General features: G+C 38.4%; 1 protein-coding gene across 2 annotated transcripts in view; it reads right to left on the bottom strand.

Moving 5' to 3' along the window:
- Nucleotides 1-21710, bottom strand: part of Adgrl4 (adhesion G protein-coupled receptor L4) — a 110100-nt gene that overhangs the window by 43059 nt on the left and 45331 nt on the right. The window contains exons 3-5 of one of the 2 annotated variants that reach the window (XM_031375840.1): nucleotides 4731-4880; nucleotides 1667-1816; nucleotides 1226-1296 (exon numbers count right to left, since the gene is read on the bottom strand). In XM_031375840.1, the coding sequence (XP_031231700.1) occupies nucleotides 1226-1296; nucleotides 1667-1816; nucleotides 4731-4880 (371 nt within the window). The remainder of the gene's footprint in view (nucleotides 1-1225; nucleotides 1297-1666; nucleotides 1817-4730; nucleotides 4881-21710) is intronic. The other variant, XM_031375841.1, reaches the window with a different exon arrangement.

Genomic DNA, 21710 nt, shown 5'->3' with positions numbered 1-21710 from the left:
GAGGGGAGAGGGAGAAGGAGAGGGAGAAGGGAAGGGAGAAGGAGAGGGAGAGGGTGGGGAGAGGGAGAAGGAGAGGGAGAGGGAGAAGGAGAGAAAGAGGAGAGGGAGAAGGAGAGAGAGAGGGAGAAGGAGAGAGAGAGGGAGAAGGAGAGGGAGAGGGAGAAGGAGAGGGAGAGGGAGAAGGAGAGGGAGAGGGAAAGGGGCGGGGACAGGGAAGAGGAGAAAGAGTGGGGAGAGGGAGAGTGGGGATCCTTTTATAGTAACTAAGGGGAAAAGTGATTGAGGAAGTCACACAGCATTAGTGTCTGGTCTCCACATGCACATGGCAACCACATATGTGAACACACACATACGTGTGTACGTATCAGACAAAAGACCCAGAGTGCATTAAAACACAGAGTGAGACATATATCAAACTTGCACAGAGGTTGATTTTCTTGTCATATGTGAACACTGTATTATCAGGTTAAACCAAAATCATGACATGTAGCAATGAAAACAGAACTTATTTAGAAATAATTCCCAAGTAACTGGGAAAGCTTTGACTATACATCAGAAATAAGCAGAGCTTACTTGAAGGGATAATTGAAAAAAAATAAATTTGAAAATTACTTCCTTATTGCAGCCAGTAAACCCATCTCAATATTTAAATTTATTAGCTATTTTAAGTTTTGATGTCAAACATAAGAAATTATGCATTAATAATCTGAATCTGTTTGTGTTTCACCACCGCATCCCTTAGCTTGTGATGAAATAGAGGTGGCTTTGCCGAGAATTCTCTCATAGTGTGATCCCTCGTCTCCATTGCATGACAACAAGTTTAGGAATGTCCTACTTTATTTGCTCTTTGAAGTGTTTCACTTTGAAGTGTGAAATTCAGTTGCATTAAACTATGTCTCCTTGGAATGTGGTACTGGATCTGAGCCCATGTGTGTTTTTACCATTTTTTCCAATGACTTCCTTTCATGTTGAAAATAATTCTCCAATACACCCAATAATGAAAAAACTAGCATAAATTAAACATGATAAAGTCTTCTACAATGCTTTGGAAGTTTCAAGTTAATTCTATCTGCAATATAAGTCATATCTATGTGGCTGTATGCAAACATATCAATTCTACACTAGGTTAAACTGCTCATGTTTTTTGAGTAGAATTTGGTTAGTACTTCTAACTGAGATCAAAATGTCAAAATAAAATATATTTGAAACTAAAATGTCTACTCACTCTTCTTAAAGTTTTATTAATGTTTGCAGCAATGCAGGCATGCTCTAAGTGGCAATTTGAATTCATGCTTTCTGTAGAAAAAGAAAACACATTCCACAGTTAGTCTACAAACCATTTTTCCTAAGCTGATCATGTTGACTTGAATGATTTTGTTCATTTAAACATTAAAAATGCATTCTTTAACATTTGAGAATTCATTTGAGTTCCAGAATATGTAATGTATCACGGAAAATGGAAGAAAGTGGTTTAAGGAAGAAAGAACGAATGTGAGCTCCATTAAACGTGGTGCTCCCATTTCCACTAAGCAAAACAATACACCTTTCTTAATTTATTTTTTCAACCTAAGTCAATCCTGGCCTAGATGTTGAGACTGTAGCTCATTGGTACCTCACAAACGTGCCATAAATATTTTCTAGTTTAAGATTGAAGGCTATGAGTTACCTTGGCAGTAAGAGCCATCATTAGGTGTGAACTGCGACTTCCCTGTGGAGGTCTGATAACCTTCCCTGCAGAAGCAGCTGAATCCCCCGCTCACATTTTCACACACAGCATGATCACCGCAGACAGAAGACTCGCTGCACTCGTCTATATCTGCAAATGTTCCAGAAGGAATTTCTTACATTCGTGTTCTTTTACATGTTTGCTTCCTCATAACAATATTACATGTGGTCAGTGATTTCACACCAAGAAACAAGATGCAAGAAAGAAATCCTATAATGTGGAGAAAGAGAGACCAAACCACGCTGCATGCATTTCTTAACTGTAATTTGGCCAATCCATTTTGACAGAGTATTGAAAATGTTATTCATGGGCTGCACTCTCAAATTGTTTTCTGAGTAGCATGATTCATCAACAAAGTCAGCAAATCTATTCCTATCATCTAAGATGTAACAGTTAGTTCTAATTTAATAAAGACCCATTTTTCAAAGTACACTTAAAATTATTTGCCTGCTAGTCCTAGGCTGAACTGATGATAACTCAGTTTAAAGGAATCTGGAGGAGAAAGATGGGCTCACTTTCTCTTTGCAGCTTCATTTCTGGGTGTGATTTAACTGAAAGCTAAGGTCCAGCACATTATGTGATTCAACTCTCTTAAGATTTATTACGATTGATTACTTTTGTTCATATTACATTTGGACTATGATTCTAATATGCAATCATCATAGTTGAGTATGGATGAAGTAATAAATTGAACAGAATTAAGTCAGAAATTCTCAGTAGCTATATATTGACACTGTAATAAAGGTGCTGGGGTTTTAGGCTCACATCATTTATATTCTTAATTTAAAATTTTACACACTGCAGTGAAATGTGCCTTCAAGTTATAAATACAGTATAAATATGCTACCAAGTTGGGGAATGTTTCCAAGGAACTGAATAGTCCAGATCATTACCTTAAATTACTGCAAAGATGTGTGTGTGTGTGTGTGTGTGTGTGTGTGTGCGCGCGCGCGTGTATGCGCGTGTTGAGCCCAGTTCTGTCATCTTAGAAACACTTTCTATTAGATAAATGAATGAACCTGCAATTTTAATTTACAATTTGGTTATTAAAATAACAAACTGGCATGGTACCATTTACCAGAGTAAAAAGGAAGGGAGCTATTAAAGTCTAATTTAAAATGTCATCAGGCTGTTGTCTTAAATTCAGCTGTTCCCAATTTTTCTTTTAAAAATACAACAAAGGCACAGGAAAACATGTAACTCAAAGCCCAGGAAAGAAAGTCAGTACAGAGCCTCTTGCTTGGTTCTTGAAGATCTTTACATTAACTAGATTATAAAGAACATTACCAGGGGGAAAGGCTAGAAGATCTCTCTACTGATGATGCCTACATATCTACTCAAGCACACAGCCTCTAAAAGTACACCGTCTTCATTTGTTTTTACTTGTATGCTCAGAAGCTTTCATTCTACACAGATCAATCCTATCCTGACTAATAATGGAAAAAGCTGCAGAGGCTTGACTCGTGGATCGAAAGAAGCACCAATCCATGCATTGCCAGTTGTATAGAAGGTAGAAAGAATGAGGCAGGAGAGAAGATAAAGTCAACCAGGTGGGGAATGTGGGCTTCCAGTCTTTTACTCTCGTGCTGAGACAAGCTTCTCACAATGCTGGTCTGGAGCTCATTATGCAACCCTTGAATTCATGACTGTCTTTTGGCCAGAGTCTTCCAAGTTCAGTGATTGCAGGCATGTAGTCATGCATGTCACCCAAGAGCCCTATCCTCTCCCAGTGCTGCTTTAGAAGCACATGTTGCATTCAGATGGGAAAGTAGCTCAAATAAGGCTGTGTTCAGACCCATTAAACATCACAAATGGTACAAATTATTTCATGGGTGGGCAGTTAATACATTCTTTCTGTATCTGTACTTTGTCATGTTAGAGGTGTCTGTTCTGTAAAAAAAATAATTTCTTTATATGTGCAAAATTATCATAAGCTTTATCTAAGACCAACCTGCAAGTAATGTAAGAATATTCCTCTGTAAACAGCTCTCTCCATCCCGTGGCACAGTGGCTTTTAAACACACTTGATGATTATGCCTTACAATCACATCTTCTTCCTATGTCTCATCTATACTGACTTGGGTTTCCTTGTTTTTCTTTAAAAAAAAATTCAGCCTGGCAGGGATAGCACATGCCTTTAATCCCAGCACTTGGGAGGCAGAGGCAGGCGGATTTCTGAGTTTGAGGCCAGCCTGGTCTACAGCGTGAGTTCCAGGACAGCCAGGGCTACACAGAGAAACCCTGTCTCGAAAAAACCAAAAAAAAAAAAATTATTCTTAGAAAAATGTATAGATTTATGCTTTGATCATATCCCTTCCACTACATTTCTCACCAACTCTCCTTCATGTTTCTCTTCCTACACCTCAGTCTCTCCTCTTTCTCCATCTACCCATATATATATATATATATATATATATATATATATATATATATATATATATGTGTGTTAATATATATATTAACCTATGTGTTCAATTAGTGATTCCATACCTGTGTAGTGTGGGCCATCCACTGGGACTTGAGGACCCTATCAGGGGTCATACTCGTAAGGAACAGTCACTCTTCCCCTCCAGTAGCCAATAGCTACCAATAGCTCCTTCCCCAGAAGTCAGGCCTGGAGACCCTCTGTGATCCATGGTGGAGTTTTAAATTAGCTTATTTTTTGCAATGACCTTGTATAGAAAACCATAGGTACTGTGAGTTTGTATATGCACAGCTATGTCATGTCCAGAGGACACTGCACAGCACCACAGCCTATTCTTTCATGATACCATACGTGCTCATAGCAATCCTGATTCCTCATTCACCCATCTGATCCCACTTCCTGCCCTCTTCCCATACACATTCCTTTTCACTACCAATTTTGTCACTTTGTTCTTGATTTCCTTTGTGACCTTTTCTTTTTTAACCTTGGCTTGTTTATCCCTGGGGGTATGTCTCATTGATACTCCACAAGCATGTCCTAAATATTTTATCTAGTTTAAGATTGAAGGCTATGAGTTACCTTGGCAGTAAGAGCCATCATTAGGTGTGAACTGCGACTTCCCCGTGGAGGTCTGATAACCTTCCCTGCAGAAGCAGCTGAATCCCCCGCTCACATTTTCACACACAGCATGATCACCGCAGACAGAAGACTCGCTGCACTCGTCTATATCTGCAAATGGTCCAGAAGGAATTTCTTACATTAGTGTTCTTTTACATGTTTGCTTCCTCATAACAATATTACATGTGGTCAGTGATTTCACACCAACAAATACAAGAAAGTGTGGAGCTGTCCCTGGAACTCATGTCTGAGGAACATCTTCTGAGTCATGACACCTGTGAGGACAATGGCTCCCTTTCCCTCATTAGCCTTCAACTTCCCAAGGGAGGGCTGGACCCAGCAGCCTTCCCTCTGTTCACAACTGACTGTGAATGCGTCTGGTCTTGAGAAGACCCTAAGCAGTGAACCGAGCTTCTGGAAGTTCCTGAGCACCATGGCCACAGGCGTGATTGTTCTACTTGATGGCCTCACACCGCTATTCTCTCGGATGGCTGCCATCCCATCACCAAGTAGGGCATGTCAGCTCCTGAATATACAAAATGACAACATCATCAACAATGTTAAGAAAGGTTGCAGTAGTGTCCTGGGTTATTAGCATTCAAGACTAAGCTCATGAAAAGATTTTATATTTAGCATCAAGAGTTTATTAAATAATGTCAATTATCCTCCGAAACTAACACTTCTTAAACTTCAGTCTGATATATATTTGCCTGTCCATTTTAATCAAAGGTGGGCAGGCATCTTTGCTCACATGTGTATGTCAGGGACTAGTTACTTGGTGAGAGCTCACTGCTGGGGAAAGCTGATCATCTCCTCTCCGTAGCCCTTGGCCGTGATCATCTCCTCTCTGTAGCCCTTGGCCGTGTGAGGCTTTTCATTTAGGGGTGGAACTCTGTGTGCTTTTCCTCGTCTAACTTGATGTGTCGATTGGTAATGTCATTATTAATGTCTTATTCTGGAAATCATGCTGTTGACATTTTAGTGGATGCAGTTTCTCTGTAATGTCTAGAGGACATTTGCTAGTAAAAAACATCCTGATCTTATGGCTCTTCTAATCACACACACATACAATTGTTACATACATATAATACATACCATGCATATGAATGCAATCACATATATTGTGATTGTTATACATATGTGACAAGAAATTAACTAGAACTAAATTTGGGCGAGAGTCAGGGTGGGGGCTTAGGAAGAGTTACAAAGGACAGTGATATTGATGCAATGCTCACACCTGGAATTCCCATAAAACAAAAATAAGAAAATATAATGGAGTTGAATATGATAAAATACATTGTATACATTGAGAAAAATGTCATAACCAAACCTAATTATTGTAAATGCAAATGTCCTTTAAAAAAATCAGAAGTGCGTGTACTGAATTTGATATTGTTGCTCTGTGCTTTTCCGGGGGAACTGCTCGAGATAACATAGGTGCCAGTCCACGTAGAATGTCTGCGTAGTTAGAAGAACTGCAGTCCTCAGGGCCTCACTGTGTCTGTCTTCTACCTAACATGGTTTAGAAACCTCCCACCTCAGAATGTGCTGAAGCAGCCATGGATAAAATAAACATGGTTTCCATCGTGCAGCTAGATCCATGCTAACCTTCCGTGCAGTTTCTTATGAGGCCCACATTGTCTGGCTGCCTGGCTACCACGCTGCTTGGGGTGTTAAGTCTGCTCAGGGGAGGCAGAGAGCTCAGTCTGTGATAGGGGTCTCCAGGTATTTTCCAAAGAACCAGAATAGATAAATTCAAGGGTTCTTTGGTCTGGCAGGAACGAAAGGTTCCTTGGGCCTCTGGTCTGGCTGCATCAAAGTGTTGCAGCTCTCTGAAGGGAAGCCCCTAAAGCCCAGGTAGTCAGGTTCGCTCCCACTACCAGCAGTGCCAATGCCAGCCACAACAGTGGCTGTGGTGACCAGCAGGAAGCTGCCTAGAATAACAGCTGGAGTCTCTAGACAAGCGGCCCACAGCTGGGGCACCAGCCTGGCCTGCTAGGTGGATGTAAGGTTCATCCATGAATGCTTCAGGAGAGAAAACTCTTCCCTTGTATAGTACAGCTCAGTAAAACAGCCACTGTCAGATGGCTCTTGGTGAAATAACTCATGTACTTTATTCCACGGAGATAGGGAATTTATACACATTTTGGGAGTAGGCTGAGATCCAGGAGTAAATGCTTTCCAGTTTTAGTCTGAGATGTTAGGGATGCTCTGTTTGCATGGGGAAGGGCTTCAGTTCTTATGTGACTGATTGTCATGGCCCTCTTAGTGGGGTGTCATGGTTATGTGTTCTGGAACAAATAGAGCTAGGCAGAGAAGTGGCCTCACTCATGCCTGCCATTCTCAATTCTGAGATTTCCCAGGGTTTGGCCTTGCTCAACCTTACCAGTTCTGTCTGGGACACAATCCACTTGCCCTTCACAAAATGGCTTGAACCAAATATATCTACATTGTTTCTACTTTCTAGAGTTACAAGAATGGTAGTGGCTACGTTTATATCCTAACTTTCTTATATTGTACCTGCAACACATTAAGCAAATACACACAGTACAGAAGAGCTGTATATCATAACAATGAGGGAATGAGTGTACAGGTAGTAGTGGGAATGCGTGTACAAGTAGTAGTGGGAATGCGTGTACAGGTAGTAGAGGCACCCAGGCTACAGCTGACACCTGACCATACAACTAGAAAATCAAATCAGTAGTTCTGTTCCTGTTTGCTGAGTTCCTCATTGCAGGAGCCCTGAGTGTATGTTTGCTCAAGGATGCAGAGGAATATGTCTGTTGGATGCCATGTCTTTGTAATTGTCAAAGTTGTCTAAGAAATAAAGAATTCTGGCCTCCATTCTAACGAAAGCTAAATTTCAGCTGTGTCTGGCTAAGACTGACCATGAAGTCTGAGTAACTGGCCCTATTTCCTTGCTACTAACAGCCCTTGACTTTGTACTAAAAATTCAATATTACTCAAAAGGAGGCACAACCTTCACAATCTCAAGCTATTTACTAATTCTAATTTAAAAGGACATGCCATTTCCCATAGCTATGACTGGTAAACCCAACAGCGTTTTTTCCGTAATCTTCTTTCAAAGTGTGATCATACAATGGCTTTGATCATAAATAGTTGAGAATAATTGTTAAGGGATGTAGTTTTCTAATGCTGTCTACAGAACGCAGAAAGCAAAAATGTTTGACTCTTGGAAATTAGTCACAAAGATGAGATTCAATTTTAGTATTTTCAACCCCAAGAAAACAAAAACCCCTATAGTTACCTGGAAAATTCAAGATAAGTAGAAAATAAAAACAAATGAGTAGCAAGCATGGCTGGAGAGAGAGGGCGAGGAAGCAAATGAGTAGTCCCCAGCCTTCAGTCACACTGACTTCTGGGTGCTTAAGTCTCCCCATCTCCCCATGATGGTTTTCAACTGGTCTTGGGAGCTGAGTCCATGACATTCTGGTTTACTGTGATTCCAAGGGGATGAATATAATGCGCAGTGCTCTCACCCACACCTGCCTGAAGCAGTTACTTTATGTGGGAGGAACTGCACTTAAATACATACTAACATCAACACATTCTTCTTGACTCACTTCTTGCTCTGAGTAGGAAACTTCATTTTCTTTTAATCGATATTTAATGACTATAATTGCCACATATGTCACATTTAGGATTTACCTGAACTGCCTATCAGAAGCACTATGTTACAAGGTAACACTAATACTAAAGGGAAGAGCTTTACGGCTCTGGCTCTGTATGAACTCCCTGGGGAATATCAAAGTGAATAACGAAAATTACTATAGAACCTGAGAAAATGGACGGAGCTGCACAATAGCTTCTCAGACAAGCATAATCCTTATGGACAACAAAATTGGTGAGAAATAACATTTTTTTTCCAGAGAATGACTTTTTCGCTGAATAATCCATCATAGGAAACAGGTAAGAAATAGAGCTCAGGACTGAGGATTGGGTTTTGACACCGTTGTTATGTTTACAAACTACTTAAAAGAGCTGCAAGGGAGCTAGCTAAGGCTTGAGGCTATTCGGTAGCATCTCTCGGTAGAAATGAAGATTGGAAGAAAGGGTTTAAACTACAATGATGACTCCTCTTACAGTGTTGAAGATCATACGACTTGTTTGTGTGTGTCTTTTTTCTCTGTTGTCTGTGAAATAGAGTCTCCTTTGAATTGAAGAATATTAAAAGTAAACCTGGAATGAGGTGACAATAGAAGTTTTCTGGAGACTGAGGATTTAGAAACCTGAGAATACAATTAAAATAGTCTTTAATTACAATATCACTTGTTAGGCTCCCCCAATAACAGGAGTCGCTCTACTAATGTTTCCTGAGGTACACAATCACTAGTTCATGCCTCACAGTAAGATGTGTTACATGGGGTTCTAAGAAGACTGGCAACTGGAACATGGGATCGAGAAATTCAGTTGGCTTTTGAGAAGAATATGACTGTTTTATAGACGCCATATGCTAGCAGAGCTTTATTCACCACCTAGTAGGGCGGGATAAAGTTCAAATATTGCACTCAGTTAAGTTTCAGGTGGGAAATATTTGCTTTCTGGGTATAAGATCATGACTGCACTTCTCTCTTTATCTGAAATGCCTGGATGTAGAAGAGCCTGAGCATAAGCTAAAACTTTGCTGCTTGCATTTATCTATTTATTATATTATTATGCAAATATATACATTCTCACAAAGTAGAAATATGTACATTTCTGTACTCACATAGTAGAATTAGACATGCTCACACAAATACACACACATGTACACTTACATGTGTACGCACACACACAGACACTCATGCACATGCATATACACACAGACTCACATACACATACACACATGCACGCATGCACACATGCCTACATACAACATAAGCTAAACTACTTCATGAAAAGTAACTGAGAGTAGTCCTTAAATGGCACGCAAAACACTTAAATTAGTTTAAAGAAAAATATTTCTCCCACGTTGGGTTTGAGTCAATCATTTAGTTACTGAAATATTTATGGAGTCTTCCAGGTCCCAAATGTGGATGTCTATATTGGGAAATCAGTAAAAATTAATCAAAAAGTCAGGATCTGTGCCCTCCTGTCAGAGTTCACATTCTGAAGGTAAGTTCCCGCACAAGCAGATAATTGAGTTTTTATTAAAATAAAAGTTTTCATTTATATCTCTAAATTTGAATCCTGTCACTGAATATTGGGGGAAGTTTATATTAAACTATAAAATAAATTGTGTTTTCAGATCAGTTATTGGTGATATAGAAAATGATGAGGCTAGAATCCCATGTGGGCTTCTGCTACAAAAATAATATGCAGAGATGCACAGGAAAAGGGTTAGTTAGATCTGAAGTACCAGATTTATGCGAGTGAGCCACGTTATATTGCCTAAATGAGTGGTTTCTAAAATAAATTAACATGTCAATGTGCTATTTAATTCCAACACATCTTTATTAATATTGCAAAACATTAATACAAAAAAGTTGATAGTAATTTTGTATTGTTCTTTAAGCATGGTTTTGGACACTTGGCCTCATAACTTTCTTATCAAGCACAAGGAAGTTAAACATACTCGCTGTGTCTGAGTCTCACAAACTGGATATATCATATGGGCAAACTCCCTGAAGTTCCTACTCAAATCTTGTTCAATAAAACACCATTTATCTGACAGTAACCTCCAGATAGTGGATAGGTAAATTATTTTTAGAAGTAATATATAAATATGAATTATTTAAATACCCTTAAACATTGAAGTGTCTAGCTTTATAATTAACCTTTAAAGAAAAATTTCCTTTAGATGGGTAGACTGTAGAAAAACAAAAGCTGTTTCTCGGGCTGGTAGTTGGCTTAGTGGTTAAGGGAGTATACTGTCTTGAAGAGGGTCTCAGTTCTGTCCCTAGAACTCATGTTAAACTGCTCACAGTCATCTGTTTCTCTAGGTCCAGAGGGATCTGATACTCTCCTCTGGCATCCATGGGTACCTGCCCTCACATGGGTATGTGTCCACATGCAGGTCAACATGCATACACATAATACATGTGTCTGCATATACAAAAATACACACACATATATATAATAACATGAATGGATATTTAAAACCTTTCTTTTGTTTTTAATACTCTCTTCAACTCACAGTTACTTGCAGTGACTCCATGTTAAATTTATCTCTACATTAATTCATTATATATGAGGATATGGCTTCCTTAGGTCAAGTTCTGGAGATCAGGATTTATGTTATTTGCAGAGATCTCAAAGAGAAAGTAAGCTGAGCCAGACATTACACTGTAAGTAAGGGTTTGGATAAAGAAAAGTCATCTCAACCATACACCCAACCGAGGAGAAGAGTTTTCATAAGTACCTGGTAGCAAAAACTAAGAAAGATTATATTATTGAATATGAAGTATGAGAAGGTGGCGCCAAGCCTGGGCAAACACTTGCTAAGCATTTGGAACTAGGTCAAGGGTGGCCTTCAATAGACCCTATGGAGAACTAGGTCAAGGAGGGCCTTCAACAGACCCTGTGGAGAACTAGGTCAAGGAGGGCCTTCAACAGACCCTGTGGAGAACTAGGTCAAGGAGGGCCTTCAACAGACCCTACGGAGAACTAGGTCAAGGAGGGCCTTCAACAGACCCTATGGAGTTGAAAATTAAGGTTGAATTTTAGTATGCAAGCAGTTTTTGAATCATAAGAATCCTTAGTGGAGTTCTGTGTAGAACCTATCATATCTGCATGACAATGATGCCAAAGCAGAGAGAAGGAAGAGGCACATTACACTTCAGAGCTACTTCAAACTTGAAGTCAATGACCTACTCCACCCCCAAAACACATGGGCAGGGTCAAAGCAGAATAAGTTGAAAATTGTGTGGGATGATGTAATAATGCAGAGTCTTACTTTTTATTCATGGTGAGGAAACATTTAAGATATTGGTGTGTTTTAGAGATTAACAGTTGGAGTGCGGAGGAAGGAGCAGAAATGATCCTCCCTTTTTTTTTTTTTTTGGTTTTTCGAGACAGGGTTTCTCTGTGTAGCTCTGGCTGTGGCTGTCCTGGAACTCACTCGGTAGACCAGGCTGGCCTCGAACTCAGAAATCCGCCTGCCTCTGCCTCCCAAGCGCTGGGATCAAAGGCGTGCGCCACCACCGCCCGGTGACCCTCCCTTTTTTTTTAACTTGCAGAAAAATAGGAGAAGTTCTTTTAAAAGCCAAGAGAGCAGACTTACCTTATAATGGATCGATTGGGGTGCTCTGATGAATTAAGGATATTCAGATAGAGGGGATGTCACCAGTTAGATAGTAAACACATAGCTATAATTTACAGACCTCTGGGGGAGAGCTAAAGCCTTTCTTGTTTTCTTTTTGAGGTTGTTAGATTCCAGAAGAGGGCAAACCCCACTGTTCCTTTTGTACTTATCCCTGCATAGACCCTCTTCCTCTCTGTCTAACTCCTCAGTTCCAGTGGATGCAGCTGTGGGCATATATTGCTGGTCATTACGAATTTGTTAGTGCTTGGAGATTATTCTCTTTTTAATTAACTAGGTGCAAAGGCCCAGACTATTGGCTAAGACGTGAAGGGAGAGATCAAGAAACCCTCAGCTTGTTTTTTTTTTTCAATAGTAATTACAAGGATAATTGGGGCTTTACCTGGTTCAGTCCAGCTTAGCAATAACCACAGGAGCAAAAGCCAGATGACCGTGTCTGAAATATCCTTTCCTGATGTATCTGAGGTATTATATTCCTCTTGTTATCGGTTGGCTAATCTTTTATTTGTCATTGGGGTATAACAATTATTGGATTGGCATGATTTATACCAATAATTCAAAGGCTGGAAAGAAACATGTGTTTCAGGTCCTGTTTCTTGACTGGGACATTTTAATTCTTAACTGTCATGATAAGAAAACGCTTGTTGCCATCTTCTTGTTTTACTAGGAAAGTCCACATGGGATGGTTAAAATGAGGCCAGCATAGAGGCACAATCAGGTAGACATAGTTCTTATGTCTGACTTGAGGCCAGCATAGAGGCACAATCAGGTAGACAGAGTTCTTATGTCTGACTTGAGGCCAGCATAGAGGCACAATCAGGTAGACAGAGTTCTTATGTCTGACTTCAAAGGTAGTGGTTTTGCATTGTTGAGAAATAATAATAAATAAAGCATAAACAATGTTCCTAAATAAGGCACAAACAAGCATCTAAGTCTCTAAGTCCAAGGGTCTCATGAACCTTATTGATGGCAGCTTTGGGGCTACAAACCACAAGGCTACAATGGTTCAATTGGTAATAAAACTGAATTGTACTGCTTTGGCAGGTCATGGACACTCTGAAATACTATTTTATTTTGTATTCTGTTTTCAAGTGTAATCTCCAAAGATAAAGAAAAAGACTTTAGAGTCGAGATGCCTGCCTGACTGTGCTTAGAGTTGACTGTAGCAGCTTGAAAGGTGCAGAGCTTGAACGGTAGCTTTCCTCTTGGACCCTTCTTACCTCTCGTCATTACTGCTAGTATTCCTCTGTAAACTGGAACACTAAAATGACCATCGTCATTATGCGATGCTGCATGAAGCAGGTCAGAACAACACAAAAGGCATTGTTATCTGTCCCCTTTATCCTCAGCTGCTTTGTTCGTCCCTCTACCCCCAGGGGAACTGGAAAATTCCTTACAACTTAGAAAACTCAGAACTTAAAAACTAAAGAACTTAGAACTTAGTAAAACCATCATCACCCAGCTACTTCAGATTTGTACATTCCAGGGACTGCACTTTTGTGGTGATCGTGAAGCTAAACATATAGGTAAAGAGGCAAGAGGGAAGGCCATGTCCACAAGGGGGAAGGAAGGGGAAGTGCAGTGAAAACAGACTTCAACCAGGTAATGAAGAGTTGGGTCACCTGTACACACCACAGCTGATGTCCTCACTGTGTGTACATGCCAGCTGATGTCCTTACTGTGTGCACATGACAGCTGACGTCCTTACTGTGTGCACATGGCAGCTGATGTCAAGATCCTGCTTTATGCAAGGTAGGGTATGGAGAAGAATAATGTAAACATATCCTTCCTCCCACCTGGGGATGTCTTTGACCTCTCACTATTTCATGGAAGGAAATAATTCAATACAATGCATATATAATCGAATCCTCTATGCATACACACTTGCACCTGCAAGATAATTGATTGACAAGACACATGGGACCATAATCCAATAATGAAGACCATGCCCTCCTCCTCCTCCTCACTGCTGACACAAAGCATTAGTGTAGGCTAACATCGCCTTGACCACGGGTTTCCATAAGTCCAATTTACTAAAGGGAAAAACAAAAGCATTCAGTGGAATAAAAAGTTACAATTTGCAAGATAAACAAAGCAGATTTATACAAGAATAAAATGTGCTAGGTGTTTGTGTTTTTGATCTCCTTTAATGGAAATGTGATTTTTAAACTGTTGAAAAGAAAAATATGCCTTTGACGATGGATCTGTGTTTGAATGGGCTGCAGAAGCCAGGGGTGGGGGAAGTGAAGACAAATAATGCATGTACAAACCTCCTCCGAGGCTGTTTTTGCAATTACTTTTTTTTTTTTTTTTTTTTTTAAGGAAAATGTAGCACTTAAGAAAATACTCCCATTTTCTGCTACTATCATTTTTGGTCTTCTCTTTGTCAGAACTATTAATGCACACATATTATAAAAACAACCACACTGAATACAAGTAGAAGAGGGGGGTGGAAGGGAAAACAGTTCTATTTTTCTACACACTAGAAACTGTTTCTCTTGCTCATTGGATGCGAGGATGGGACAAAATCCTGACACATTTCTTTCAGACTATCAATCAATGATTCTGAAATGTTTTCATTCCTTTGTACCCACCAGCTATGATAGTAAAGATGAGCAATATTCTCATAATCTCCCTGGGACTCAAATGATGGTTATGAAGTCGCTTCTGTGAAACTCATTTTATTGACTTTTGTTTCTAATCATTGGAGTGATACATATGCAATGGGGGAATCAAATTGTCGATAGAAAGGTCTTACAAGCTCTCAATGGGAAAAACTTGATGGCTTGCAAAGGACCGCTGCAGAGGCATTCCAGAGTCTGCAGTTTGGAGAGAGTAGAGTTGTGTGTGTAAGTTACTGAGATAAAATGATTATCATTCCCTAATCATCTAAAAACATTTCATGTTGCTGAGAGACACTTACAAAGATAGAGGATACGAATAGCAGATCATATATGAAGTTTGTGAGGAAACATTAAAGAGGGCGATGTAAGGAAATTCAAATCATTTCAGACAGACCTTCACACAAAGGCTAGACAGTGTGGTGCAAGTCATAGGTTAACACACCCTACATGTGAATCTTACAGGGATAACGCCCATGTGATTATGAACATAGAATGCAGCCTTATCTCCTTATCTACAGGGTGTCTGCTTCTGCTGATGCCCTGGATGGACACCTGAAACTGCAGTAAGCACTCTAAATGCCGTGCTTTGTGTTGTGTGTACACTAGAATCAACACTTTAGACAAAATGAGATGTGAACAAAAAAGTCACAGGAAGAAAAGAAGGCAGCTATAACAATATTCTGCAGTAGAAGCTATGGAGATAAGTCTCTGTCAGAAAATCTTATTATACAATACTTCTTGGCAACTTCACAATAAAAATATTTTATGGACATATGTAATTACTTTTTCTTCCTAAACTTGTAAATTTTCTCCTTTCCACTTAGAGGATATGCTCCATAGCTTCTCCAAGAATATCTAGCATTCCTATTTTGTGTTTTTGAACCCACTATGAGGTAAAATAAGTGATTCTTGAACACAAGGTCTAAGATGCCCCTCTATCATTGACTGAGATTGCTAGTGAGTGATGGATAGACAGGGCACACTGCTTGGGAATGCTGTATTCGGAGATGATGCCAATCTGAAGGGAGGTGATGAGAGAGTTCATCAAGCTCAGTTTGAACCTTTCAAGTTACTCCTCTGTCATGTTTCCATTCACTGTCTCCATTCCTTTAACTGGAATCACAGATCCATTCCTTTAACTGGAATCACAGAAAGAGGAAAGATAGAACTTCTTATAGGTGCTAATTAGTATGCTAATGAAATCCTTTCAGAGAGGGGAGTGTTCTAAATAGTCTGGACACAGTAGGATCTGCGGGCTAATTTGTCTTTGGTCACTGCTCAGGGTGGACCACAATGCATATATATACATCTTTGGGGGGTGTGGATATATATATATATGTATATATATGTATATATATGTATATATATGTATATATATGTATATATATGTGTATATATATGTATATATATATATACATATATATATATGTATATATATATTAGCATAGGATATGCTGTCCTTTATATATAAATATGTTTGTGTGTATGTGTGTGTGTGTGTTCTGAAGAACAGCATATCCCACCCTAAAATTCTGAGTCTGTTTTTCATTTTTAAGAGTGCATAGCTATTAAATGACACATTTTAAAGAATATTGGCTGACTTTAGATATGTTTAATAGTTGAAACATTCTGAAAACTAAAGATGCACCCACCTCCTAGTGCTTTCTAATTGATGATTGCTTGATTGATGAAGGTGTCACTCACGTCTTTCTTTAATGACACTTAGGGGCATTTTTTCCTGCAGACTAGTTCATCTAAATGTGAATGTGGCATTTGTTTTTAAAGAAGCACTTTGTATCATGACATTTTTTAGCAGACTTGGTATTTTAGTTGAATCCACTATAATTATCTCCATGATATAAGTCTCCATGATGAATAATATTTATCATTTGAAATTATCACCCAACCACCAGAAAATAAAACATTTAGTTTTCTGATAATTATAAGTCTTTGAAACATATCATAAGTATATAAAGGAAATCATGGTTTGCCAACAGTACTTATAACCTTGACCACTTAACAAAATTATCAAAATTATCTTCTACCTTAGACCATAAAGACAGTAGGGCAAACTGGGTGTTAGGATATAAAGAAACTGGATAAATTATTTTAATCATTATCTTTAATCTTTGCTGCCTTGTGATGTTTCATATTTTTTCACAGTCCCATAAGGATTAACTGCTCATACATCCTACTTCAATCTCTGCAAAATTTATATGTGGAAATTTACTTCCATACACAATGTTTTCTAGAGTTAAGTATGACAAATTGTAAAATATTATATTCATTTTCAAATATGGTAGCCACCATGCCTTGTTATTCTCCTGACATGGCATAGTTTTACCAGCCCACTCTGATGACAGACACCTCTATTTTCTCTCCATCCTGTCTTCTCCAAATAAACGAGAAGTTATCTGTTTCTTTGTCTACTTCCCTCAGGATGGTAGTGAAATGTCATTTGTGTGTTTTATTTTCTAACTATACAGAAGTAGGTAGAAAAATATCAAAGAAAAATAATACAGAAATTAGAATTCAGTGATTCTTTTCTGTGTCTGCAGTTGGAATATTAGATTAACTTATGACTGCAATAAATTCCACCCAACAACCTTTTCCCCATACATAAAATGAAGTAATAACAACAGTGACACTAGATTTAAATTCTGTGGCTGCATACAATTAATAAAATACTAAACCCTGATTAGTATAAAATGAAGTTGCCAATCTGCTTAAAAAAAAATGGCCAAGGAAGTTTAGAAAGGTTATATGGAATCTATGTTGCTATAAAATCTCTCTTTGTTTCACTGTTGGAAGTTGACAAATGTTTTGTAAATTTATCCTGTTTGGAATTGAGATTCTCAAGTGAGAAGGCCATGAACTATCTGTCTGTCTGGAATGTGTATGTGGCGGCCATGGTGCAGGTACACAGCACACTCTAGGATGCCGAAGGAACTGTAGGGTTGAGCTTTCTTTCCTGGGTACCTGAGTATTTCAGGTGTCTGCCATGAACACGCCCTTTTACATCAGTAGAAGGATCATCCCATCGATATTTCACACAGGGCCGACAGGGGCTATGCTGTTTAGCAAGTTCCCACTCTTCATCTCCCTGTTGTCTCAAACAGGCCTTACAGACTTGGTTATCTGGCCCCAACTCTCCCGAACTGTGGAAGAAGCTGAGGAGAAACGCTGAGATGTAAGCATTGTCAAGCTAGGCTACAATCAAGCTCGTCTTTCACTGCTTTTGGCATTTCCATAGACAGAGCTAGCTCACTGGATTTGTCCATTTTAAAACTACCCTGGGAATATGGCAACAGGTTTTGTATCTTGATTTTCTTATTTGCATGCTAGCGAGATGAAGTATAACATTTATTCGTATCTTAAGACAAATATGCTTTATCCTTAAAGTGTGTCACAAAACATTCTTTTATTCTTTATGTCTGGCTGGTCTCAAAGTATCAGTCCCATTGCAGTTTTATATTATTTTTCATAGAATTAGGTAAAAATAAATTTTTACATAAAACAAACTCCAAGAAGAAATTAGAACATGAAAAAAGAGCCTTGCTTTGCTTTCGAGATGATGCACATTTCTCCCATGTTAGGAGACTTCATTGATTTTAAAATTGCTACTTTTCAAACAAGGCTTTAGTAATTTATAGCTATTTAAATAGAAAACGGTACTGAGTCTGGACAAATCTCAGGTTTCCAGGCCTGAAAATAATTGCCTCAAGGGTCAGATGGAAATTGTTTTCCTCCAACAGTTTTGCAGCCTGAAACACTGGCGAGGGAGACCCAGCTGCATGGAGATGATCCAAGTAATACCTCAGACCCTGGGAAAAGACACGAGGCCTTATTTTCTGGACCAGTGATCTGACCCAACATGGGGTGGTAAAACCGATCCGATACCTTGAGATATGAATGCGTAAGTGCAAAGGGGACAGACTCAGAAACGCCGTACAACTCGGAAAGGATTGCCGAGGATCTGAGCGATGATGATAGGACCGTAAAATGTGCGTTTCTTTATCACAGCTCAGTGCTCTTCTACCTCAGAGGGTGAGGATACTGCGTGCTTTAATGTTCAACAACAGCATTTTATGGCAATCCGCTGAAGTCGTAAAGGTTTCTTATTCTCATTCCACATGTTATTTTGGATCAAAGTGCAAAGCAGGAAAGGCTGGACGGGATTCGTAGTCGTTCTCCATTTATAATGGCAAAGCAAGGCAAGGCAAGGACATGGGAAGCAGCATGTGGGGCTGCGCTCTTAAAATGTTTCTATGTTTATTTTTCCCTTAGCACTCCTGTTAGAGATGTCATTTCAAAACCTAATAAAATCCTTCCACTTAAAGCTCTTTCTTCCTGCAGCTCTTCATCAATCAAGGCAAAACTGTGCTCTGTCATGAAGTAATTGCAAGTTGGCAAGCTAAAGAGGGCATCTTCATGTCCCCGTCTCCTTATCTTTATGCGGGACAAGGATGACAGCCAATTTATTAGTTGAGATACTGTTAAACTCATCAAGTACAATAGTGTTTTCCCTCTTTGTGATGTTTTCTATTATGGAATCAAAGCCCTTCCTTTGAAATGCTTGTTAAAAGATGGCTGCAATAGCAGTTAGCTCTGCATATTGGGTGCTGACTTACTGCAAATGAGTCTTTCTGGGGTTCTGGCTAAAGGGCCCAGAGTAGAGACCTTAGAAGAGAAAAATTTTATGATCAGAAAGTAGCTTGCTGACTGTCCTGATGTCTTTGAGTTGAGATCAACCTCAGTTCTTGTTTCCTTACAACCTGCTGTTTTTTGTTCTGTATTTTCCCCAAGTCCTTAAGCTCCATGTTGTGTCTGTTTTTTTAAATCCCCTACAAAGGCAGTGCTGCATCCTTTAAGTTTATGAAGAATTACTTTCAGCATTAAGTGAGTAGAGATGAGTGGACCCAGAAAACAATAAAACTGTGAAACTAAAATATTTCCAGCATTTTATTATGTAAACACTCATGAGGCAGAAGCAGGTAGATCCCTGGGAGTCCAAGGAGATCCTGGTCAACACATGGAGTTTCAGGCAAGCCAGGGTTATATAGTGGGACCCTTCTTAGAACAAAGAAAAACAAAATAAGATAAAAATAAAAATCAATCTCTAAAAATGAGAAATTTAATCAGAAAACAGAAATCTACTTGCTGCTTATGATTATCAAATGAAGATTTCTAGTTTGATGCATGTGTTTGTTTTCATTGTTATTTTAAATGCAAAGACTAAAATGTTATAACTTAAAATTTTGTTAAAGAAAATTGTCCATAAATATGACTTTATAAGACTATAGTTTACATAATATTTTATAATGATATCAGAAATTTGGCTAATCATTCAATGTTAACTATGCTTGAACAAGAAGTATTTGGAGTATTGCCTTCTTGTTCAGGTGGCTGTATCCCAGGGGAACCTTACAGGCTAACAGAAAAGTAAATATTAGAGAGCAACATGTTAACAGCTGAGTTGCTCTGGTGTCCCTGGGAAACAGTAAAGGGCCATTGCTTATATCACAAACAAATAACTTGTTAGCAAGTAACACAAATGCTTACAAATAGCAAATATGACTAGAGTCTTTTTTTATTGATTTAAGTTTTATTGCATTATGATGAGAAAAGATACATGATTTCAATTTATCTGAATTTGTTAACATTTAAAAACATATTTTAAGTAAATAGAATTAAATCACATTCTTGTTTCCCTTTTATACCCCAACTCCTCCCAGAGACTCCCCCTTTAATACATACAATACTTTTTTTGTCATATTCTTTAAAATTTATAAAATATTATAACAATAAAAATGAGTATTATAAAAGTTGTTTGATATAAATCAACAATCAATTTAACAGTTTTATGTAGATGTTTGTCTACAGCAATACTGAAAATACATATATTTTTCTCAATATAAATTTTAAATAATTCCAAACATATTAACTGTATATTTTAAAATAATATATCACTACTAGTATTTTCTTAAATGAACATAAATATGAAAAGTCTTTTTGTTTGTTTGTTTGTTTTGTATTTAGTAGAGCTTAAAGTCTGACTCTTACTGTGTTACAAGTCCAAATTAAGAACAATTTTTAGACATTGGATTTCATTGTAATAAGGCTGTGCTTCAATGACCCTCACATCACCAAAGAATTTTATCTCCATCGTAGCTAAGCTGAGAGTTGACAGTTCTGCTGTGCCAAGGAATGAATTGTAGGCTCGATTTTTGGATACAGACTTCCTGCTATAGTCAAAGCTATTTGACTTGAGTGAGTGTCTTTATTCTCAGCCCACAGAGAACAGGTTACATTCACTTACGAAATGGTGTCTGTATTAAGATGGTCTATCCATTAAGTCATTCACCAATTGTTTCAATGAGCAATGGTTCTGCTTGGAGGGTGGCACAGACATTAGGTGAGGGTAAGAATTTGGTTCATTAGCTGTGATAATTTAGAAAAGCATTCATCCTAGAGAAAGAGTAACTTATAAAGTCCTCTTCTTCAAACTTGATACAAGAGTTACAAATGTCAAGCAAAGCATTCAGTCTCACTTTGTTGTTCTCTTACAATCCACCTCCCAATTTAATTGTCTATGTTTCTATTGGCTGGGTAAATACTTTTGAAATATGTAAACTGTTCTGAAAACCATAGTATATTGTAAAAACATGAAATAAACAATACCACTAATAGAGAGTCTGAGATAGGAGAAGCAAGATTTCAAGACCATTATGTTGTACACAGCAAGACACTGTCACATACAGACAAGCTGAAAGTATATATGGATTGCACAATATTGGACCTATTTCTCCAATTACCAAATTAGAGAAATCATTGGATGACAGTCAACAAATTTTTAATTCTTCATATTTTTGGATTTCAATTGATTAGGATATGTTGGTAATATGAATTTTCATATTAAGATGTTAAGAAAAAGTAATTGTTACTTCTTGTTGTTTTTGTTGTTAGAGGTGGAATTATGTTTGTGTGAGTTTGTTGAAAGGTTAGTTTCTTGCTTCTTCTAGGGTGTAGTTTTGCTCCTTATGTTGGTGTTTTCCA

The sequence above is a fragment of the Mastomys coucha genome, unplaced genomic scaffold, assembly GCF_008632895.1.
Source record: "Mastomys coucha isolate ucsf_1 unplaced genomic scaffold, UCSF_Mcou_1 pScaffold16, whole genome shotgun sequence".
Lineage (NCBI taxonomy): Eukaryota > Metazoa > Chordata > Mammalia > Rodentia > Muridae > Mastomys > Mastomys coucha.
Note: the sequence above shows the minus strand (reverse complement) of the source record. Positions and strands in the feature narration are given on the sequence as shown.